We start from the raw sequence: 25,703 nt of genomic DNA, 5'->3' as shown, positions 1-25,703 counted from the left end.
AGGGGAAAAACTAAAACAAAACCCCTTAAACAAACAACCCCCTACGAAGCCCTGTTAGTTGTGAAACTAACATCACTCCCACAATGCAATGATGAATATACTTTCCCCATATACCATGAATAGGGGGAAAGCTAAAACAAACCTACGAAGCCCTATAAATTGCGAAACATTCCCACAATGCACTATTCGCACGCAGCGTCATCCATTGTGGCAAAGTTCACCTTCGTGGAACTACCCCGTCCCGTCCAAGGTCGCCGTCTTATCAGGTAATGCCACATGTCTACACGTCCACAACAAGGGGCTGCTCTAAATCAGGGGTAATGACAACACGGGGGGGGGGGTGAAAAATGTGATTTGCTGGGTGTGGTCGGATCGTGTAGTGCATGCAAGCAACAGGCTGAGTCCGAGACAGTGATTCAGTGATTGCCCCACGTTCGGACGATAAGGTTCGTCCGATAACTTGTCGTGCGTTGCGTATTTTGTCACTTTTTTTGTTTCAAGTGGGATTTTATTGTTTTGGGTTTTTCAGAAAATTGTTGTGAGGTAGAATCGTCGTTATGGATCAGCCAAATAAACTTTTAAGGTTAGTTCCATCTGTGTACCGTTTTGTTGTTTACAATTTGATATTTTTGCTATTTAATTTAAAGAACTATTTTAAACAAAAGTATATTGGGTTCAGGGGTGACACTAAGTGGATATTGAACCACCTAAAACTGAAACTCGAAAAATTTGGACGAAAACAATATTTTTTCCATATACTATTTATGGGGGGGGAGAAAGTAAATATCCAAACTATTACACTAACATTTTGTTTTTCTCTGCTAAAGGACTATCTTTCACGAGGACATATTTTTACTCTAAAACTTACAAACGGCTAAAATTAAAAACCTTTGATCTTTTAGAAGTCCAATGGACTGATCGCTAGAAGGAGTTCTAAGATCAAAATGAAGACATAATCATTCCTGATCCATACGTCTTTATTTGTGTTATGTACTATGTAAATATTTCTTGTTGAACTCAAATTTTAAAAATCAATCAATTATATTATTTATTTAAGATGGGGACGCCACTATGTGCGTATTTTAACCCAAATATGAACACATTTTCACTCATTTATGAGTGAAGGATGAGAGTAAAATTGATAAAAGATTAACCCTCTGTTTTAGTATCAATTCAGAAAGAAAGATGTGATTTGTGTGTATATAGACTCGTTTAAAATGTGTAAATATTACCATCTCATCTCAACTCAAATCAAATCAAATTACTTATTTAGCCAGAACTTTAACAAAACAAGTTGCATTAGCTAAGCCATATTATTTTTAAAACATGCCTTACAAAGGTGTACAAATATATACCATCGATCTCTATTATTACGCTGTAATAATAATAGAGATCGATGATATATACATGGATTTACAAAATGGCTTACGGTATACTTATATATGATAAAGTTAGTATTACAATGATAAAGTTAGTATTTTAATTATAAAGTTAGTATAACTGATAGTATTTATTTGCCAGCATAATAATGGACTGTGATATGAGTCAATTCAGTTAAAAATTAAAAATATACTCAAGTCTGTTTCGCTACAGGGGAAGAATAGTTGGAATAATGTGGGTATCAAAATCTACTGTAATTATTTTATAAACATTTATACTTTATAGTTTTGTTGAATCCGAGCAAAGTTCGGTTTTTAACTTTGGGCTAAAATACACTCATAGGTGGTGTCCCCAAAATTGATAATATGCCTATAATAATGATAATAATAATATAAAATAACCGACAGTTAACACTTCATCGAGATACAGGTAAACCTATTTAGTGATCTTATAATACGTATCATTTGACCAATACTGCTGTAGACATTGACACGATGAAAAGTTAATTATGCTTGCTATAATAATCTCTATTGAACACGGCTTGACTATTGTCGAGTAGTATTTACACATCAAACAACACATTATTTTTTATTAATAACTAACGGCAAAACCCGGCGTTGCCCGGGTCAAAATAAGATTCACCATAATGACAATGAAATGCCGTTTTTGATTGAGTACCTAATTCAGTATTTTAAACTTAACTGATTCAAACAGTCAATATCTCAAAAAGGCCTTTATTTCAAGGAACATTTCAAGACCAAGACATATAAAATAACTAAAATAAAAATGGAGTTACGTAACGTATCATTGATTGCAGATAAGTCCTTAAACAATTATAATTATTGTTGATTCGTGATTCAGCAGCGTGCTTCAGGTACGTCCGATCTTAACAGTCAATAGCTCAAATGAAAGAGGTATTTCACAAAAGGTTCTTAGACCAAAACAAATAGGATAATGTTTTTTATCTGAAGTAAGAATTCGAAAAAATGTACAGTGAGAAAGTTGCTTTTGTGCGTAACTCGAATATACGTAGGATAAAATGAATGTTGATGCTTGATGGCAAAAATCTGTTCGTGCCTGTGTGTTACCTACCTTTAATTTAAGACCAAAATTCTGAAAATCGGTCGGGTAGAAGAGCCAAACCGACTCGGAAAAGAAAAACCCAACATTTTTAAATATATACCTAGATCAATAAACTTAATCTATTTATATTTTATTCAGTAGTGTAATTTAAATATTCATACAACAGGGACTATGCATATTTGAGTTGTGACTTTTAGATACTATATTATCAAATATGGCAAGAAAAGATAATTATAGCCTATACACATATCCGTAGAAATTCTTAAATTAAGCATTTCAGTAAATTTGGACAAATAAAAATAATTCTTTCCAACTATTGAACAAATATTTTGTCAACCTCGGAAATATTTAATGTAAACCACAGTTTAAAAGCAGGTTAGGTTGGTAAAACAGGTGTCAGTTGCACAGGAGAACAAACTTTTCCTGATAAAATAAAAGGATGGATCTTTTGACTTGTCACCAAAACATCCAAAGTTTTACAAACTTGTCTTGAAAACAACTTTAGTAACGGACTGACTGTACAGCTAAGACTTTGCACTTTTACTGTGCTATTTTAAAAATTGCAGACTTTTTAGTTAGGAAAACCCGGTGATGATGATAAATAAATAAGGATAGGACGGGATTTTTGAGTTTGGACAGTATAAGTTTGTGCATCAAATGTGAAGTTACACCCAGCACCACTCATTAACAACAAAATTAAAAAAGAACATTTCCTTATTTTTAATTTTTAATGATAGAAAAAAGGCATACCGGTACCCACTTTTCCATGTTAACCTTATGGAGAAAAAATAAAATACAATAGCTCGCATATTTCTGAACACATCTTATTAAAACTTAGTATATCCCTTCTTTTAGTTGAGTACTACATGATTGTGGCCTAAAATCTCTAGTTTTACATTTCTGTTGCACAAAGCCTGCTTACTCCCATCCTGTAGGAAAAAAATAGATTTTCCAACTTTTTGTTTGTCTAATGGAAGTTTTAACCTAAAATAGATATAATATTTCAAAAAAGGGTTTGTGATTAGATAGAATATTCATTTTTCATTAGATACCATTACTAATTTGTGCAGAAATATTTACTGTGGTAAAAAAAAATCTTTTGAAAACCAATACAGTAGGTACTTGATAAAAAAAACTAGATAAAAAATATGTTTTTATTTTAGTGGTCATTCATACTGTAACCTTTCTATCGTTGATCTAGCGGATATTTTTGGCCACAATCTTGTAGTACTCAACTAAAAATAGGGACATACCAAGTTTTAATTAGATGTGTTCAGAAATATGCGAGCTATTTTATTTTATTTTTCCCCATAAGGTTAACTTAGGAAAGTGGGTATGCTTGTTTTCAATCATAAAACGAAAAAGAAGAAACTTTTAGGCCATTGTGCAATACTTACTTCTCAAATAGGAGAACCCATATACCAACCTTTATTAAGATGCGTTAAAAAATATGCTAAATATGCAATTTTGTTTATTTCGCTTAATTTAATTAGTTTTTTTTTATATTTTACAATATTTTAGATTTTGACAAAAATTATCCCAATAAAAGGTACCTATAGATAAATTCACATTTCCTTGTTCTCCATTATATATTCTACAACTTTTGGTAAGGTTGCAAGCCAAAAGCTTGAATGGTTATACATGAAGAGCTGTCAAAAACGAAAAATAATTTAAAATCAAGATTTGTGTTTGAAAATATATTTTTTTTAATAGTCACAACCAACATGTTTGCCCAAAATAGTAATGAAATCTCTTTGAAATTTAATTTTCTTTATATCAATGCAAGTTTTATCAAAATATCTTGTCAATTTTTCAATATAGAGGTAAAAACAGATACACTGAAACCCTAAAATAACCTATTTTTACGTATAAATATAAAACGAGTAAGTTTAAGACATATAGGAAGTTTTTTTTTAGTTTTGATCCAAGGAACCATTTCCTGAAGTTTGTCAGGGTTCCCGTGAAACACCCTGTATATTAGCACATAAAGCCACCTACAAAGTTTCTTTAAAATGCATTCATAAACAAGCAATATATATATTATATGAGTACTGTCTTATAATATATATATATTATAATATATAATATATATATATATAATAATATAATATATATATATAGTACTTATAATATAAAAATATTATAAGGGAGTATGTTTATCTATGGTACTGTATATCATATGAATTATTCTCCATAAGAAAAACATGGGAACTGAGTACAAAGGTTTGCCGCAACAAGGAATACAAAATATGAGTTTTATGCAAATATTAATAGAACTCAACTAGGTGAAACAACATAAAAAGTTGTATTAATTTATATTCATAATTAAGGGAGACGTAGCCTTTAATTATTCTCCATAAGAATAACATAGGGGCTGAGTACGCAGGTTTGCTGCTACAGGAGCATTTTGAAAAAAAATGTTTTTAGAGAAAATATCAATAGAACACAACAAGAAGAAGCCGTATACCAAGTTCCATCAGTATACGTTCACAAATAAGTGAGGTGTACAAATTTTCTATTAGACAACGTAATGCCTTTAGCACTTTCAATATCTCGGTAACCAATTGGCGTAGAGAAATGATCAAAATACCAATTTGTGTGTTTTTAAAAGCTGTATCCAATGGTAAAAACTAAAGTTTGAATCTTTCAAACTTTAAATGTTAATTAATTAATGTCATTTAATGTTAGTTAATGTCAAACTTTAATGTTAAATGCCGTTAGAACATTTTACGATGATTGTGAAATTCCCGCACACACAATATTTGAGGAACTCTTCATTTTTGTTCATTAGACGAAAGTAAAGCCATCCATAAAAAAAAACCTGGACTTTAATTTTTCAACATCTATATTTCCTGGACTATAAAGCATAAAAAAAATTCAAGCGCACAGCTGATTTCTAGCGTTGAACGTCGTTGGCTCCATAGATCTATATTTTTTAAGTTGAGCACTCAATGTTATTTAATGGGTTTCATTACTTCACTGAGTTTGTTTTTGAAAGTTTACTTCACTCGTGAAGTAAAGAAGTTGTATACATCACGCTTGGGATAGGGAAGTTCAACACAGGGTTAGGTAAAGTAAGTAAACAATGCTGTAAAGTGAATCTTTTCAATTCTACGAACTGAACTGAAAAGGTTACTTCAAAAAACGGTTTGTTGGTAAACGTAGCCTATTTAATTGTATCTTTATGATATCAAGTTAAGTTTCTCAAAAGTTATCTTGTCAATAAAAAAGTTAGAGTACTACTGTCCCATAGAATATAACCGCCTCCTATGGGCCTAAATCCTTTCTCTTGTTAAAAAAGTAAGTAAACCGGATCTGTAGAAGACTAAAATGTATGCCTCCACTGCAACTCTTCGAGCTTGTAAAACACCAATGTAATTCACCATAAATTTTGTGTACAATATACAATATCTATATGAATCTATGCAACAATGCATATCAGCTGATCGGCGATAAATAAAGGCAGCGATACCAACTCAAGCTTCTTTTGTCCATTTGGGCTGCGTTTAAGAAAAATACCCTGTATGATTGACCTAATTAATACTAAATGACATTATTATATTACAGTACTGGATCAATACTAAAGGACAGTATTAATGGATTGATATTAAATGGCAAGTTAGGTATGAATAAATAAACCTAGCTTCATCTATTTGAAACTATTCGTATTATCTATTTATGACATTTGTGTCCAACGTTTAATTCCCATTTTCTTCCCCTATACATGGAGGAAGTGTTATTATTTGTAAAATTCCAGAGTTATAGATTTTTTACTTTCATTCTAGGAATCCCCTGATGAGTTTGATTTGTACTTAGTTAGTGAACTGATGTCTAACACAGTGTATACTCTTTAGTAAATAAAATAAACGATATCATCAATCTGACACATACTTTCTACCACTAGCTTATATCAACAACCTTTATCATGGGTAGGTCTAATCGACATCACAAAATGTGCATTAAACTTTTGAATGGCAATTTTTACAGAAATGGGGGGTTGCACTGTTTTGTTTGGAATTAACTGGACCATAACAGACGAATTTCAATCATAACCAGTTTTTAATCCATTATTCCGCTTTTTCATGGGTTTTTATGGGAAACATAAGTAACAATAACTTTTGAAACGTAATTTTTACAGAAATGGAAGTTCCACCATTTTGTTCACAATTTAAATGGGCTACAACGCACTTTTTATCAAAATCGTTATGGCCATTTTCGAGAAAATTAGATTTTTCCGTTATTTTATGGTGTTTTATAGGAAAATCACTATTGAAATCGAAATTTCTAAATAATGAAAAAATGCCTAGATATATCATGGATTTTTACCTACACACAAAACTGTATCAAAATCGGGCTATATGTGTGGTCTGTAGCTCTGTACACATCCACACATACAGACAGACATCACTTCAAAAACCACTTTTTTGGGTTCAGGGGGACCCTAAACGGATATAACCACTCAAACTAAAAAATTTAGACGAAAACTATAGGCCTACTTCCTTCATATACTATATATATGCTAAAGGGGGAGAAAGTAAAAATGCTAGTCATCCATAGATAAACATAAATAACATCACTAAATGAAAAAACAACACCAAACGAACCTAACCAAAATCAATTTCCCATAATTTGTAAACACCGCTGAGTCGCACCATCACACGCTACAAAGTAATCCAAGGTATCGTGATGTAACCGATTCCAACGATGTGTCAGCGTTCCATGAACCTAGTATGGCGAAGTAACATGCTATCCAGTATCTGTTACAACAAAGGACAATGTCGTCGGTCGACAAATAGCCGTCATTACAACAGATGAAAATGTGCGAGCATTTATGGCATGGGCGGGGCCTTCCTCAACCCTAGGCTTGTAAAGCATGCGCTGTATAGGTTCGTGAACCTACTTTGATGAAAAATTATGTGAAAACAAATTTTATTTCTCATCCCAAATCCTAGAATTTTCTTAATTTCATACAAACATGAAAAAGTAAGAGTATTTTTTATGGAAAACCTTATTTGAATATTTTTTTTACTTTCTCCGTCTATATTTAATAAATGGAGAAATTATGATTTCCTCTGTCAACATTTTCGAGTTTGCGTTTTGGGTGGAAATATGTGTTACCCCCTGAACCCAAAAAGTTTTTCGAAGTGATGTCTGTGTGTTTGGACGTGTACAGACTACAGAGCTACAAGACTACCGTACACATGTGGTCCGATTTTCATTTAATTTGGTATGTGGGTACCAAACCCATGGTATTTCAAGGTGTTTTTGAAATTGTTTGAAATTGTCATATTTAATAGTGATTTGTCCATAACAGACCATAAAAATAACTAATTTTCACATATGGCAATTTTGGAAATTTTCCCTATAAAAGATTTCCCCATAAATTCGAAAACTTTGACAAAACAATACTTTCTCCATATACTATGTGGTATAGGTGGAGAAAGTAAAGCAACACTGTATACTATAATTCTATTGTTGTCCCTAGGGATGTGTGGAGCCTTCTTCTCCTCACCTGTCTGTAGACAGGCTCTCTGTGACGTTTGCTGCAGAATCACCCTGTGTCGTCTCTATGGACAAAGTGCGCTTTGAGTCGGAGAAAGCCCCTTCTGGTGGGTACAGTGTATAATAAACCTCATCGTTAGTTTTGTAAGTTTGTCATTCAAAAGTTCTACTGGCATTTGCACTAATAAAAAAAATATATTGCGATGATCATCAAATGTAACTATCATTGGTTTTTGCTGGATAAATTTTTGACTCTGAGTGTGTAGTACTCCAAATCTTGGCCATTTAACCATCACTCATAATAGATAGATTGGTAGATGAATTGAAGAAGTTTATCTAATTTTGCAGAATTTGGCATGCAAATAGCAAGATTGGGTTGTGAAAACGGTGTTAGAATTAGAGAATTAGGGGTGTTAGAAGGTTCTAAAAAAAAATTGCAGCTCTTAAAACATGAACATACGGCATGCCCAATTTTCACTAAAGCCATTGTGTAAAGCTTTATAAAACAAACAATTTTGTATATTGCAGTATTGGTCCAAAATTAAGAGTTACAGAGAAAATTGCCAAAAAATGTACACTGCAGGTGTGCTGCAGCGGTGGTATTCATTACTTCTATTTTCCACAGATGCTGAGGAGGATGAAGACTATTCGCAGAGTGTTAGTGCAATTTTCCAACGCAAGGCCTCGACAAGACACAGTCGCAAGCGACGTCGCTCGTCCAGCCCCAAGTTTGTGACGGATGTGGAAGACGGACAGAATAGTGGAAAGGTCCGCAATAGAAGACGATCTTCTGTCTTCACAACAAGCTCTGGAGAGTAAGAAATTAAAAGTCTTTAAACATTTTGTTATATTAAAGCAGAAAATTTAAGTAAATTATTTTGAGAATCAATACTTGAATAGTAAGGAATTTAATTGCACTTTTTTATTACATATGTCTCACAATTCCAGCTAAAATGGTAAAACAGAATGTCATTTTGATTCCCAAAATTATCTTTTTGTCTTTGTTTTAGTATTTTATAATTCCTTAACAATTTTTGGACGTGTAAAAAAGGTGATCTGTTTATTATCTCTTTTTACTTTTAACTGTTTATAATGATCTCTGGACTAGATTAATGATAATGCTGTTCTGGTATTGGCCATTAATAAAATATGCCGCAACCGCTAGGTCTTGCCTAAAGCAGTGTGAAAAACAACCCACGGATAGAGCCTAGAGTCCTTGGACAAAAAAGTACATTTATAACAGCTGAGTGGTTAGTTTAAAAATCGGGTCATCGGATCCCATAGTAAAGTCAGTAGCTTTTTGATGTATCAAGAGTGGGCCAAACATTGAACCTTTGGCTGTTAAGGGTTCCACACGCCTGCTGTTTACCATATAAAATGATCCTACAAAAAAGAACCTCCTGGAATTATTAAAGTGTTCATAGGTTAACCGGCCATTTTTGTCACTAAATCGATTGTTTATAATTTCAAATAACCAGATATACTCTAACAGAGTTAACTGTAGTACCGCCATATCTGTGGAGGACGCGGTCCAGGAGCAGATCCTCCAGAACATCAAGCTGCACAAGGAAGTCCTCAGCAGTGTGAAGCAGCAGCCATGGAACATGAGGAGGAAACTGAGGCTCGTGAGACAGGTTGGTGCAAGTCTCAACTTGTAGGATGAAAATTCTGTTTAGGTTATGTACAGGTTGTCTAAACTTGTGTTAACCCTCCAAGGGTCCATTATATGACCTCAAAAGGTCAAGCGGTTTTCAGTGATATAGCAAAGTTTTAGTTAAAATAAAATAAAATAAATAAAAATTAACTAACAGGTATAATGTTGTACATTTTCTAAAACTAGACAAACTGGCCTATCTAAAAAATACATATTTGATATCCCTACCTTATTTATCAGGTCTCTGGTATGGGTCCGAATCCGAAAGTTGCAAAAAAAAATTATATATATACTTGTTGACCCCCTATGTAAAAACCTCAAGGTGTACTTACTCAAAAATCCAAGATATACATTTTGTTCCAAATTTTCTTGCAAACAAGAAAATATATACTTTGTTAGGGGTTAATTCACAAATTATAGAAAAAACTAAAAATTAAACAACTATATACACGATAAAAAAACGCAGCGATTTTCAGTGATTATGCAAGGTTTTAGTTCAAACAAAATAAAATATATAAATAATGACTGGCAGGTAAAAGGTTACACATTTTCTAAAACTAGACAAACTGGCCTATCTAAAAAATACATATTTGATATCCTTACCTTATTTATCAGGTCTCTGGTATAGGTCCGAATCCGAAAGTTGTCAAAAAATGTATATAAACACTTGGTTTCCCCCTATGTAAAAAACTCTATATACACTAACTCAAAAATCCAAGATATGCATTTTGTTCATAGTTCACTTGCAAACAAAAAAATATACACTTTGATAAGGGTTACATCACAAATTACGGAAAAAAATAAAAATTAAACAACTATATACAAGACTAAAAACCGCACTGCCTGGGGTTCGTTTAGACCTACTGGAGTTCCGACACTTTCTTCTTCTTTTTGGCTTGTAAAGGCCTCCAATAGTGCTGAAGTAGATGAAAACACTCTTTGTGGATGCCTACATTGCAGCCTGGACACCAGTATGTAGCCTTTCTGCAGCATACAGCACATACTCTGTTTGATTTGTTAGGCACTTGCTGCATTTGGTGCGCGGTGTCTCCTGATGGTCCTGCAGTCGGACCTATGTCTCTTGTATTAGCCAGGGTTTCCACAATATCAACTAAATAATCCTTTCTACTCTTTGGCTTGTCAGTATTCAACGAATACAACACATATGAGTTGAAAAGCGCAATATCCAGTAAATTATAGAAGATTCTCTTCCAATATTTCTTCGTCGGGCGAGTGCATGAGGTGTGGTAGATACTTTTATCACTTACATCTACCCCACCCATGTATTGGTTGTATCTATGGATAAGAACAGGTTTTACTGCTTGTTGCCCTTTTTTGCTCTGGACAAGTTTGTCCTCGGCGTGGCAAGCAGTGGTCAGGGCAAAAACCGATTTTCTTGACGCGTTCTGCTTGAACGAAACGAGAAGGACATCTTTATGCCTGAAGTACAGAGTTTGTCCAGCTTCCAATTCAGTATTCTTCAGTGTTGTTGCAAGATACTGAGAATTCTTATTTAGTTCCAGTAAGGTAGGTGTTTCTTTCATGTAACTTTAATGCTAGAGGTACTTTAGTGTAAAATTGATCGGTGAACAGATGATGGCCTTTGTCGAGGAGACCACTTTTCTCCATTACCTCTAACACACATTTTTGTACAAATGGCCCTGGTTTATCGATCAAGAAATCTGCTCCACTGTACATTTCAAGGTGCAAGACATAGTTAGTGGCAGAATCACAGGTCTCAAATTTTTTGATTCCAAACTGCTTGTGTTTTTTTTTCGGGAGGTATTGTATGTAAGAACAACGGTTTTTCATGCCTATAAGGCTCTCGTCCAGGCATACATTCTGTCCGGGGACAAAATACTTTTTGAAAGCTCTGTTTAAATGGTCTAACAGATATCTTACTTTGAACCAGTGGTCGAATTCTGGATGGCCTCTTGGATGTCCATTGTTGTTGGTAAGTTGGAGGTTCCACAAAATTAATGCGAACTTGTTGTAGCTCATCGTCTTAGCAAAAAATGGGTGCGACTGAGATTCTCTCGTATCCCAGTAGCCTGTTATGTTCTTGAGTTTCCAAATCCCCATGTTTATGAACAACCCAAAAAACCTCTTTATGTCTGCAACAGTACAGTCAGTCCATCTTTTTATTCTTGATTGTGGGGACAAGTTTTGTCTTTGAAGCGCTTTCCTTGCCGACGCATTTGTACACTGACAAATTATGTTCCAGATAGCCTGGGTAAAGAAAAGATAGAAGTATTCAATACAACTACTATTTCTAGGTGGGAGATTTTGTATGCCAGTGTTCCTCCTAGTAAATTTTGATTCGATCTCCTTTTCAGGTTCTGGTGGATAAACTCGAATCCAGAGCAAATTTGGAGGACCTTTTTTCTTCTTAGGCCTAGGCCTACTACTGCTAGGTACATCATTACTAGGCACACTTACAGGTACTTCAGGCTCCCCTGGATCATCAACATCTTGCTCCCTATCACTAGTGTCCAAATCCTCGTAATCAGGAATGTATTCCTCCCCACTTCCACTTGAAAAGTCCAGTAACGATTCTGAGTCTGAATCAATATTCTGAGGCGGTAAACCTAAATCGAAGTCATCTTCAACATTATCATCGTCAATATCACTTATTTCTTCATTCAACAATTCCCTAATTTCACTAGATCTCAAATCATCACACATTTTGTAAACATAAACAAAAACAAACTCACGACAACTCACGTAACCGTAACCACAACAAATGACGACATCACAAACTAACAGATGCTCTGATTTTTAGTCACAGACCAGTAAACGGCCGTCATATGGTTTTGTCATGAAGCCTAGCAATCCCCCTAAACGTAGAGTAAAGATAGTGACCCGATTCTAGCGCTTGAACGGCTTTAAAATCAACGAAACGAAGAGTTTGCAGACCCGCCCGTTTTCGGGCGGGTGACGCTGCTGGCCCAGACGGACCCACCCGAAATCGGGCGGCTGACGCGCGGAGGGTTAAAGAAAATAAAAAGGTTTTAAGATAGTGAAGAGTATGACCAAATATAGCATTGGTTATACAAAGGAACCAGTTTTATTGTTGAAAAGTAAATAAATATGAATAAAATCTTGAAAAATACATTTACACTTATACTGTTAACACACAAGACACATATTAAAGATGGTTAGTGGTGATTGATTTCAATTGGAGTGTCATAAGTAGAGAATACATAGTTGTTTGAAGATGTTTTTTTTTTTATTTCTCTGTACAGAAATTATAGCTATTTCAATAGCAGTGGATATCAAAGAAAGTAATTGTTTCCCAAGTTCTAATCTAGAGCAAGGTAAACCCAATCAGCTAATTTCCCCTTGTTTTAAATTTACTTTTCCTTGCTCTTAATCTTAATCAGTTCTCCATTTGTCCACTACATTTTAGTGTTTGTATACAATTTATTTCTATTATTGAAATCAGCTGTTTTGATTGTTTAAAAATATAAATGTGAACTGAAAAAATTCATAAGCCAGTTTGCTGTGTATTAACTTCCAGTGCTTGTTTACTGTACAATGAATATAAACTTAAACTTCTATAGTTTACATTGTTACAATAGCTAGAACTTTTTTCTTTTCATTTTCATCTTAAAATAATGTTCATTAGGAAACATAATAACAATTTAACTGAGGACTGTTATTCTGTACGTGAATATTTTTGTGATGAAAAGTGGGGTTCATAACTTGTACCTAAATTAGTTTTCCGGCACTTGTTCCATTTTTTCTGGTCCTCGGCTTTTCCTTGCAGGTGAAATTTGATGTTCCTGTGTTCAGCTTTGACTTACTCGCTACGGAAGATGCAACTTTTGGTAATTAAATATTTTGTTTGAAGGCCAAAGCATACATCAGGCGTCATGAGGGAGAGTTACAGGAGAGACTGGCGCAGAGTCGCAGCACCAGGGATATTCTGGCGCGGTTCAACATTGTCATTATCAGGGTAAGTGGTCATTTTAGATAAATACAATAGCGTCTACTTCACCTGTACCCAATTTTTATAAGGGGAAAACGTTGTTATCATGGAACCGACAGACTGCAAGTATGGTTGTTGAAAATAATTAACTTGAACTTATATAAAGACTAAGGTTTTACTATTGACCGTGGAGTTTCATATGTGGAAAAATAAAACAACCCCATACAATAGGATGAAGGTATTTTCAAAACTGTTGATTAAATAATGTGTTAGACAAAGCAAATTGATAGCATTAGAGTCAGTTTGTATTTTCTTTACTTTTATAACTTATCGCTTATTTTCCTTATTATTTCAATGTGCTGAATTTTACTGAGCTGTATTTTGGCTTACAATTGTTGTCAAACTGACAAAAACGTCAAAGGAGCACGTCTACGTCATGGCGACTTGTAGGACTGATTTCTCTTGGAGCAGTCGCCCCTCTTGCCTGTCGTGGGATACAGTCCCTGTTAAATTCAGCAGCTAGGAAAATATTTCTGATCCTAGTGTTGAGTTGAAAAATGCAGTCGTATTCAGCAACTAGAAAATCCTGCCTTTTGCAGTTCTAGAAAAATCCCTTGGCTAGACCTAGGTTAGTGGTTGAGAGTAACTGTTACTGTTACTGGTTCTTATGTAGTATTTCTGGCCAATGAACCGCCTGCTCTTGGTCAGAAGCAAGACAATCATTTTATTCCCTTGCTCATCTTCACCTTAAATACATAAATACATACCTTCGCCATATTTTGGATCATTGGCGTTAAACTTTATCCAAATCCATGATGTAAAAGCTAAGTCTACAAAAATATTGGAAAGGTACATTGCAAGTCGCATGAGTGGAAAGTGCGAGCGGAAGTGGAAGCGCATACAGCCAGAATCAATAGAATGTTCTGAAGATTCAGTCATCAGATATGTGAGTCATAATGAAATTACTCATGGGAAACATTAGTTTTAAAACGTTATCCACCAAAAGCCTTAATTTGAAAAATTATTTTGTTGGTAGCACTGGCAGCACACCAAGCGGGAGTTGGCAAACCTGTTGAACACCCTGATTCCCTGGGAGATCAGGATTAAGGAGATAGAGTCACACTTTGGCTCAGTCGTTGCTTCTTACTTCACGTTCCTCCGATGGCTGTTCTGGGTGAATCTTGTAACCGCTGTGATCCTCATTGTGTTTGTTGCAGTGCCCGAGGTAAAAAAAAAAACTTCTCTCAACAATTTAGCAAATAACTTTGCGTAGGTGAAGGGTTTGCAATAGGAATTCCATTATTCATCTTTCATATCTTTCATTATTCATCTTTAGAATAGGGTTTAGCTTTAACTACTGTTAAGATAACTACTTCCTATAGTCAATGCTTTTTAGTATGGTAAGTAATCAAAGAGATAGGGAAGTGGTAAATCATAAATTAAATTAATATGATTCAAGTAAGATTCAAGTTAAGTAGCCCTTAATTCAAACTGATGGCTATTTATCGCTATGCACTTTTTAATCACACTAGAAAACCTTTTTTTCTAATTTCGTTGTTGTTTTGTTGCTCCACCAATTTGTCATAAAGAATCAAATGAGACTCAGGTATATTTTTTACATATTTATCATAAATGTAGAGTTTCAAGTTTGTAGTGTATTCAACCTCACGACCACTGAGCTATAATTCTAACTGGAGGTAGCACTGAATGTCAAATATGCGTGTCGCCAGCCGCCATGTTTGCGTGGGGTGGGAGTTATAAGAAGCCATGTTATTGGATAAGAAAACTCACTGCTATACCAACCTAGTTATAAGAAGCCATGTTATTGCTATGATAAGAAAACTCACTGCTATACCAACCTAACAAAATCAGCGACACGCTTTTGACAGACTTCTGCCATGGCAGTGCTACCTCCAGTTATAATTTTAGCTCAGTGGACACGACACCCTAAGCTGGTAAAATGAATCATGTACTATACAAAGAACAAAACCCAATCGATGAGTTGAAAGATATATTATTTCAATGTTTGCAGCTGGTAATGTCAAATCCTGAAAAATCAGGAATGCGCAAGAAAATGCTGGAGCAAGAAAAAGCTAATGCAACCAACCTTTTCACTCTCTGGGACTTTGATGGAGTCCTGAAGTACTCTCCTCTTTTCTACGGCTACTACTCACATCGGGATCCAGAGCCATATAGTTTAGCCAAGAAGATAAATTATTCAATGCCTCTCGCCTACTTTATAACAGAACTGGTTGTTTACATTTACAGCTTTGTAGCTATATTACGCAGGTAAGTCTTCAATTGCCTTTGATGATTCCTCTTTCCATAAAAAGCATGATTTAGCATATATCTCCTTAATGTTTTGTTCATCTTGATTTGTTTTATATTCGTTCAATGTTTTACCTCCGTGTGCGTTTGTACATAACCATTATCAATGTTTATTTCATTACAAACACTTAAAACCAATCACAATCACACATATTTAATGCCACACAACACAGGAATTTCTATTTTAAGTTCTGTCAGATTGAATCAATATAGGCCTAAATTAGATCAATATAATATTTTTAAATCCAATCAACAATCAAATTAGTGATAAAAGTCAAACTTGCAAAACTATTCGAAGAAGAAAAGCTATAAAGAAATTAATAGGCCTACACCTACTATAGAACTAGTCCCAACTCTATTCAAATAGTGAAGCATATACACTGTGCCAATAGCTTTTCTACCAGTTACCTTCCATTTCTACAGAATGGCCGAGAACTCACGTCAGAGCAAGTTATCAGAGAAGGACGACGAGTGTGTATTTACATGGAAGTTGTTCACGGGTTGGGACTACATGATCGGCAACTCCGAGACAGCTCACAACCGAACGGCTTCTATAATACTTGGCTTCAAAGAGGCGCTGCTTGAAGAGGCCGAGAAGAAACGGGATGAAGGCCGAAAGTAAGTTGTGATCGATTGTCGGATCTAATTGTAGAGACTTGAAGTTGTTATTGATTGACGGGTCAAATTGCATGGTAAATTAACTGATCAAATAATAGAGAGATTGTAAAGACTATGTATGGACAAAAACTCTGCTAAAGTGTGTCCAACCAGAACCACAACCCCATTCTCTTCCATTTTAATCCTCCCCTACATTTCTCATAGTCAATGTTTTACTGATGTTAAGAATTTCAAAAGCATAGTAATGTTAAATCACATATATTGATAATATGTTTGAAGAACATTGTCAAAACATAAAACCAAATTGTTATTTTATCCAAAGAAAATGGAAATATTGCCCAAACTTAAAAAAAAACTCTTAGAGTAGAATATGAGAGTAGTCCGTTTCATTGGGTTTTGTGTTTGATCTCAAAAACTTGGACCATGATGAGTATAACTGTAGGAAAACTAAACAAAATGTGACGATAAAATAGAAAAACGTTTATGAAAAAAAGGTAGCTTTAGTTTTATATTAAACTTTAATTTAGGAAAATAATAATTTGTTTATCCACTTGCAGCTGGAAAGTGACGAGTTTGCGAGTGTTTGCACACATGAATGTTTGTTGGTTGCTGGGTTCATCGGTCTACGCTGTGATCCTAGTGGTCCAAAGATCCACAGAGGTACTTTTATCAATTTTTTTCAACAATAATAATCATATATGCTCAGATAAGTCATGAACCAAAAAATAACTGGATATTACAACCACTAATTTTTCCAAAATGTTTGGGCAATTTAGTGAGTAATTTTGGGTCAAGAATAGAATCTATTCAGCAAATAAGATTATTTGGCAATTCAAGAAAAAAAAAAACAGAAAAAAGTTTAATCATTTCCGTATATGCTAATCTTCAACTGCAAGCAAATTTAGGGATAACCCTAAAACCAACCACAAAAATACAACCAGAAGATGTTCATTTGCGAGCTGACTGTACTTGGCAATAAAAAAATTATTTGTTGTTTGATAAGATAAAAATAAGTAGGTACATCCCATGACTAGTGTTTTGTTTTTTTGTTTTAGTGAATATATAGCTTACCTACTATTTATTTATCAAACACCTTTTTTGCCATTTTAGCGATACAGAGCGCTATTAAAGCTGGGCTTTCCTAAAGAAGGAAAGCGGAGCCCAGAGATCACTCTTCTCTTGTCTTAGTTAATTTAATGGTACTGTTTTACACGCAATTGTACCGCCACAAAACACTTTTCCACACTCTACTCTCCGCACTCTGCATCCAAACCCAAGAAAACCCTGCGTGAGAGTGATTCTGAAGATTACAGTAACAGATTAAATGCAAAAGATTACATCAAAACATTACACTTTTGCGTAACCTAACTTTCGAGAACATGTAAAACTCAAACAAGGTTCATCAGGGTACTGTACTGGTGGATTTGTTTTGGAGACACAACTATTCTAAATGTTTTCAAAAGTCAGCTGATGAACTTTGTTTCAGTTGGAGCTGGAGCATAATCACGGTTGGTGGCGCAAGAATGAAATTACAATTGTAGTGTCCCTCATCACCTCGCTCTTTCCAGTGTTCTTTGAAGTATTCGGTATTATTGAGCAATACCACCCAAGAAAGAAACTGAGAATGCAATTAGCAAGGTGAACTTTTAGTTAAGAACATGACCAAACTAGAAAACCGTTTGAGCCATTTCATTGCTTTAATCATGATATAGGTTATTTCCTAATGGATCCAAAAACCAAATTTTTACTTTCTGACATCTAGATAGTAAATGGGGTTTTGTTTTTCGTCAAAGTTTTCGAGTTTGAGTTTCAATGGAATATCCTTTTTGGATCTCCCTTGAATAAAAAAGATGGTTGTTGAAGTGACGCCTCTGTGTATGTGGATGTGGAAAGAGCTACGGACTAGACATGGTCATATTTTGATGAAATTTGGCTTTGGTGATAGTAATCCATAGTATTTCCAAACTTTTTTACATTTTTTTAAATCCTGATTTTTAATTGTAATACTTCCATAAATACCCATCAAATAATCCAAGATATTGAAATTTGTTATGGTTCTTTTGACTCTAAATAAAATGGTACAATCCCCAATACTGTAAAAATTATGGTTTTTGTTAGTTTAGTATTGTTGGGATACTATTTTTTTTTTTTTTTTATAGTAAGGGCCCCCCTTCGCTCTGGTGCTCTGAATGCTGCACTGAGACCCGCACCACCCAAGGCTAGCTCTGGCCCATTAATTATACTGACAACACTTACAATGACAGTAATATTGCGCAAGACTTATTTTTTCTAGCTTTTATATATTTTCTGAATGATAAATAATCTTCTCTTCCTCCCACTTCAGGATATTGTTTCTGCAACAACCTCGTAAACATTAACATTGTTCGCATAGCACATCTTTAAGTTTTTTTTCCTTCTTTCAGGATTATGGCTCTCAACCTCTTGAATATTTACACACTGATATTTGCTTCATTTTCAAAAATAAATGCAATGGTAAGTAAATGCTATTATTTTCAACTAGTTTACGATCTCTACTGAAAAAAAAATTAAGTCATAAAATTAAAAAAATAACCCTAAAGCATTATCAATATCGTGTTTGACACTATTATGTTGATTTTTATACTTAAAGTTTGATAACAGAAGTATATTTTCTTGTTTAGAGTGACTTGTTAGAGAAAATGAGAGGAAACGTGACTCGTCAAGTTCCAGAAGCACATTTTCATGAAGATGAAGACCAATTTAAGGATTATTTAACTGGGGTGTCACCATTCTGGGATCATAACCTCACAGGATCACAGGAATGGTATGAGGATTGCAGAAACATCACGATTCCTTGCTCAATGACATCCACGGTTGGAGTTCAACTAATGTTTGGTCTGTCCCTATTTACCTCAAATCTGTCTACGTTTACTACTAAATCATTAGAAGATTCTTCTAGTTCTTCACCATCTTTCTCAACAGACTTTTTCACTTCCTCTCCGATGTTCGATCGTTCCAATACTTCTGAGAAATTTCTCAGTTTCAGTGAATCTAAAGATTTAGAAGTAAACAATGTTACTTCAGGAGAGTTTGATGGGAATTTCACCCTTCCTGAATACATTGATGTAGGTTTAAGTGAGATTTATGCTGATTATAAGAACAGTTTGGACGGTAACACTAGTGAGTTTGAAAATTATATAGATCCAAGGAATGGAACCACTTTTAATTTTAGTGAAATTTCAAATGACACTTACTTTGAGACAACGACCGATATTTCAAATTTTTCGACTTTCAAAAATAGTGAGTCGACAGAAAGAGATACTCTTACTACCCCACAAGGAAGAGATGAGACACCTAGTACTATGGAAACAACATCTGAGTTTTCTACAAGTTCAACTGGATCGGCGAGTACGAACATAGAAGAACTGTGTGTTGTTGTGAAGTGTGAAACCGTAGCAAAACCTTCAGAAAAGACAACAACACCGACTCAAACAACTAGCCAAAGCATGATGACTACACATACAGCAGCTACAATTGGTATGTTTGGAAAAAATCTTGTTTTCTTTATTCTGTGATTCATTTCTATAAACCACTACGATACTAAGTAGATATCTCATTACCTTTGTGATAGGAGAACCTTTTTTTAATCAAGGATTCAATTAGCAGAAGTTATACAAAGCATAGATATATTGGTCTGAAGCAAACTATGAACTAGTTTGTATGTGCACTGTTTTTCAGCTTCACAGAACTTAAAAACACATAACCATCAACATACACAATAACCGTTAAATATAGCAAAACATATGTCACATAATGAAATATGTTCAGATTCTGGCTTAGTTGAAGCCATTGTCAGGTGAAAAATATAAGATTCTTGTTCAAAATCTGTCTATTAATTGTTCCTTTGACTTCTTGGTCTGTTTGCTACTATTGTTCAGTCATTTCTGCAATTCATATTTGTTTCATGATGATGTTTATACCCTACCAGGTTTAAATTAAGTCTATCAAAAGCATTTCTAATTTATGTAGCTATTTCATAAACTTTTAAGTATAAAGTTTCATAGTATAATAGTAGTGTGAATGATATTGCCTACTTTTATGTTTATGTCATGTTACTTAAATATTAATTGAGCTATTTTATATCACAACATTTATTTTTAGGATATCTTGATTCAGGTGATCCAAACCAAAGATGGTCCAAACGCCGTCCGTATCCCAAGAAAGAGGACATGACACCTTATATAAAGTCTCTCGATGAGGAGTCTAAAAAAAAGCTTGTTCCATTATGTTGGGAGACCATGTTTGGCAGGGAAATGGTCAAACTCACTGTGATGGATTTGGTAAATAACCTTTTCTTGTAAAATAAAGTAAATTTTGTTTTTATCGGATAATACTATTGACTCTGAATATGACAAGACTTCTCATATTTTGTAAATTATACAGCCGTTGAAATTTGTGTTTCATGTACAACAGATTGAGTGTGCTAATTTCTACTAAATTGTTTTCTCTTATTTCATTGTTTTACTTTTAATAGCAAAACGAAACTAACTAAATCAACCTAGCCACAAACTACGCAATCTTCAATCACATTTGTTTATGCAGGTCATGACTGTCATTTCCACTCTGATGGTGGACTTTTTCCGAGCGGTGTTTGTCCGTTTCATGAACAACTGTTGGTGCTGGGACTTGGAGAAGAAGTTTCCGCAGTACGGAGACTTCAAGATCGCAGAGAACATTCTCCACCTAGTCAACAACCAGGGGATGGTCTGGATGGGGATGTTTTTCTCCCCTGGACTTCCACTCATCAATGTTATCAAATTGGCAATCATGATGTATCTCCGCTCATGGGCCGTCCTTACCTGCAACGTCCCTCATGAGGTAAAACTGTTTGGGAATGTTAAGATTTAATGTGACTATTCAATCTTGTCTTTGCCTTATTGTAGAAGTAGAACTGTACCTAACTGTTTAAACTATTGGTTGATTGATATTATTGATTGCTATATGATTTACAGGTTGTGTTTCGGGCGTCTCGCTCCAACAACTTCTACCTCGCCCTACTACTCACCATGCTGTTCCTCTGTGTTCTGCCGGTTGGGTACGCCGTGGTCTGGGTCGTACCGTCTTGGCATTGCGGTCCTTTCTCTCGATACCATCGCATCTACCACATCTTCACATCTAGTCTTAAACAGGTTACTCATCTCTATTAGTAGTGAATGCATGGGGAAAAGCTGGTGTAGTATTTAAAGCAAAGAACCTCTGTCCTGAATTTCTAGGTTCAAATCTCACTGATCACAAATGCCACTTAGCTGTCATGATGATTGCCTGGAGTTTCGGAGCCCCCTTAAGCTGAAGGCCCACCTATGAAGAAATAAAGATGATAGGACTCAGGAAAGAAGAACATTCTTTGTATATTGACTATGGCTCTAGAGAAATTTATGATGTGTCTAACATATAGGATTAGTTTTACAATTAAAACATTATCTTACTTACTGCTCGGCGCTACAGCTCTTGTAGAGCCCTGCCCTCCAAACATATCTGCCTCCAGTTCTCTCAAGTTTCTGCTCGCAACCTCCATATTCTTACTCCAGATTATGCAGGTTGTCCTTCAGCATCCAACCGTCTTATTCTCTGTCTGCCTCTTCTTCTCTTTCCACCTGGTCTTCCAGTGAAAATTTAGCGGCAGATGAATCTTACCTTCGTTTGGTGTACCCTACCCACCTAATTCTACCTATTAAACATATCAGTACAGTAGGTGGAAATGGTAAAAGTCTTAGAGTTTCTTTCCCTACCTGGATGAACTTGTGCATGAATAGTGGTATGACAAAAGTGGTTGGTAACATCTATTTATCATTAATCATTACAGGGTTTGCCGTACGACTGGCTCCACAAAGCTTTCGACTACATAGCTTCACCAAGCATCGTCATCCCTCTACTGATGTTGCTAGTGCTCATCATATACTACCTCATCTCCCTTACAAGTGCTCTCCGAGAAGCTAACAATGATCTGAAAGTAAGTTGCAACGCCTATGTTAAATTTGGCCACAGCTGCATTAACACAATTAATCATATTTTATGTTCAGTAAACTTACCTAATGTAGAGTTCTTCACAAGATGGCAGCTCAAGCGAAACTGAGCTTACGTGTCTGACTGGTAAACCAGATCCCTGATGTGAAAACGTCCCTAATTGTGATGGAAAATGTTCGCAGTAATCCCTCAAACGCCATAAGTCCATTAACACCTAAAATGAACTTCAATCAAAAAAATGTTTCGAAATCTACTAACTACAGTTCTTTTTGCTTATAAAACAGATCCGTTTGGAGATCAAAATCGAGGACAGATGGGTTCAGTTTCAAACCCATAAAAAGTTTCTGGTTTTTACTCATGATTGAACCGGCAAACCATCTGACTGCCAAGCAAGCACTGTGCTACCCAGCTTCCACAGAGAAGTAAGGTACAGAGGAAACATTATGTATGCTCTCATGTACTACAATGCTCATGGTGGAGGAAGACCCTGTGGCCTGTGTGATAGGAATTTCCGCACAGTGCTCGCTGTTCAGGCTCTTCCTTGCTCGTCACAAATATATTTTTTCCCCATCATAATAGTGCTGAAAGTGCACGGTCGTTCCATGAGAAAGTTTCCTCTGTACTTTACTTCTCTGTGATTATACTTAGAATAATACTGTAGAAAAATTATAGTAACACATAGCAGTCAACAATTGTAACAATTACATTAGTAACAATTGAAGTCAACATGGCGGTAGTAAAGATGGAATTACGTTTTGTTTTAAATCTCACCAGATTCAGTAACAAGATATTCGTGCTACATTAGATTTCAATAAACATCAAAGTCATAAATCTCCTTAAGTTTTCATGATAAGATACAGTAGAACCTCGATAGTCGATAACTAGACTCTCAAGGGGATTAAATAAGACTTGTTATAAAGGTTGACTTCTTATCGAGGTTTGCAACAACAAAATGTGATAAGGGCTAAAATAAAATTCAAGGGGATTAGAAAATGACACTTGTTAAAAAGGGTGACTTGTTATCGAGGGTCTTGTTATCAGGGTTCCACTGTAGAAAAATTCTAAGTAAAATATTGTTGCCCTTTGGTTGGGGAAAACTAAAAATACTATTGTCCTAAACAAGTTACTCTAATGCAAATTTACATTCTAAAAACTAACAATAAAATAAAATGTATGACTCAACTTTTAAGACCTATAAAGTTTTATTGTGCAAAGTTTTATTGGCAAAAATATTGTGATAACTTTTACAACTTTTACCAGATCCAATTGCGAAGAGAGAGAACAGAAGAGAGGAGGAAAATGTTCCAATTGGTCGACAAAAAGAGACAAGAGGCAGAAAATCCTAGTCTTAAGTGGAAGAAAGCAATGCCAAACTTTCCATATGGAAAACTGTCCATAGCTGATATTCCTATAGACCTTCTTAAAGTTGGTGCGATCAATGGAAATGCAAATTATGAATCAACAAAGAAAGGTACCGTGGGTTTTGTTTATTTTTATGTATGATTATTATTAAGAATGTTGTAAATTATTCAATTTTATGATTGTCACAAATTCACTCTGATATGCACAATAACTCACAACAGTCACAACAGTAAAAGAAAATGCTGCTGTGAGGTTTTGTATTTATTGAGATGTAATCAATAAATAAATTATCTTTAATTTGTGTAGTTTTTTACAAAAGCATTTTTTTTTACAGATTTAATTGAAGAATTCATGAAAAAAGCCAAGAGAATGCCATCTGGGACTTCTGAAGAGGAGAATATTCTGCTTGATGCAGGAGACGGAACAGATGCTGAACAACACGACTCTCTGCCCTACGACGTCGCCAAGGACCCTAAATATGCAGGGCTCATCAAGAAAAAGGATGGTACTGACAAGAAGATACTGAAATATGAAGAAACAAAAAGGAGGAACGGCAAGAAAAAGATAGAGAAAGAAAAGCATTCATCAAGTAAAGAAGATGGATCTGAGAACAGTGTGTGGTCAGAAATTCCAGAAATTCGTATAATCCAGACAGAGAGCAATGAACGCCTAGACATAGACAGTCAGTCTGATGAGGTGAAACCTTCCAAAATCAAGGACAAATCTAGAAGTAGTTCTTCACAACAGAAAGTTAAGAAAAAGAACGAGAAAAAAGTAAAGAGTGGTCAGTCCACTAGAAATGAAACAGGAGAGAAAAGGAGTGATTCAGCCAAAAGTTCTCCAAGACATACTAAGAAGATTAACAAACAAAAGAAGAGAAGTAGTAGTAAAACAGAAGGGGAATCATCAATCGATGCAGCCGATTCCGGAAATGAAATTAGCGAAGAAACGTCACCTACAGAGAGTAATAGAAAGAATTTCGATAACAAAACAACTGAGAAGCCCAAAGTCCACAAGTTAAAGGCCATCATCACAGCATCACAAGCAATGAAGAAGAGGGAAAAATCCCAAACGAAGCAGAATCAAGATGAAAGTGAGGGAAGGACTGGGAAAGATCACAAAAGAAGAACTGTAAAAAATAAAGAAGAAAGCTCTCACAAAAAATCATCCAAATCAAAATTGAAAAATGAGAGCGATGAAGACGCTGTTTTGAAATCTTCCAAAGAGAGTGGAGATGATTCTCAAGATGAAGGCGAAGAGTCAGAAAACTCAGAAAACAGTGATGTCTCTGATGATGAAAGTGAGCATAAAAGTGAAAGTGATGAAGAACTTACGCATTCAGAAAGTGATACTAAAACCGATAGTGAATCTAAAACAAGCAGCAAACACTTGAAGAAACAATCAAACAGTACAGAAACTGAAGGTAGTGATGTATCATCTCATACAGTCAAACAGCTTGAAGTTTTGAAACAGAAGCAAGTGAGCAAAAGTGAAATGGAAGATGAGAATGATGGGGAACGTTCAAAAACACAAACCTCGAAAGAAAACAAAAGTTCTAAAAAAGCCATGGCTCGATTTAAAATAGCAAATGTTCTCTTAAAAGAGGCTAGGAGAAGAAGCAGTTCTGGTCTTGAAGAAAAGTAATATGTAATATAAAATAGAAACTGTCGGCTAGTTACTAAAATACTAATCGGTCCAGTGAAAAATTGACTTTTTCGGCTGGAGAACTTAACATCCATAACCATACTATGGATGAAAAAATGTTTCATTCAAACAAAAACAGCAAATAACTAATTAATAGTTTTAACATAGCTTTGAATACTGTAGTTTAGAATCACCCCA

The 25,703-nt window shown here is 34.9% G+C and overlaps 1 protein-coding gene across 1 annotated transcript; it reads left to right on the top strand.

Moving 5' to 3' along the window:
• The first annotated feature begins 542 nt into the window (after nucleotides 1-542).
• LOC128995500 (transmembrane channel-like protein) lies at nucleotides 543-25,662 on the top strand. Its single transcript, XM_054420517.1, has 18 exons — nucleotides 543-583; nucleotides 7,949-8,072; nucleotides 8,591-8,780; nucleotides 9,458-9,599; nucleotides 13,473-13,577; nucleotides 14,587-14,775; nucleotides 15,583-15,839; nucleotides 16,302-16,496; nucleotides 17,054-17,156; nucleotides 17,983-18,134; nucleotides 18,920-18,989; nucleotides 19,157-20,012; nucleotides 20,637-20,815; nucleotides 21,078-21,353; nucleotides 21,488-21,664; nucleotides 22,339-22,485; nucleotides 23,760-23,970; nucleotides 24,196-25,662. The coding sequence occupies exons 2-18, from the start codon at nucleotides 8,033-8,035 to the stop codon at nucleotides 25,503-25,505; spliced, it is 4,599 nt and encodes a 1,532-aa protein (XP_054276492.1). The 5' UTR covers nucleotides 543-583; nucleotides 7,949-8,032; the 3' UTR covers nucleotides 25,506-25,662.
• Nucleotides 25,663-25,703: the final 41 nt, after the last annotated feature.

The sequence above is a fragment of the Macrosteles quadrilineatus genome, unplaced genomic scaffold (assembly GCF_028750875.1).
Source record: "Macrosteles quadrilineatus isolate MER2022 unplaced genomic scaffold, UCM_ALF_1.0 Scaffold_5__1_contigs__length_97177068, whole genome shotgun sequence".
NCBI classification, from domain to species: domain Eukaryota; kingdom Metazoa; phylum Arthropoda; class Insecta; order Hemiptera; family Cicadellidae; genus Macrosteles; species Macrosteles quadrilineatus.
The sequence above is the reverse complement of the archived record's forward strand: the minus strand, read 5'-3'. Positions and strand labels throughout refer to the sequence as shown.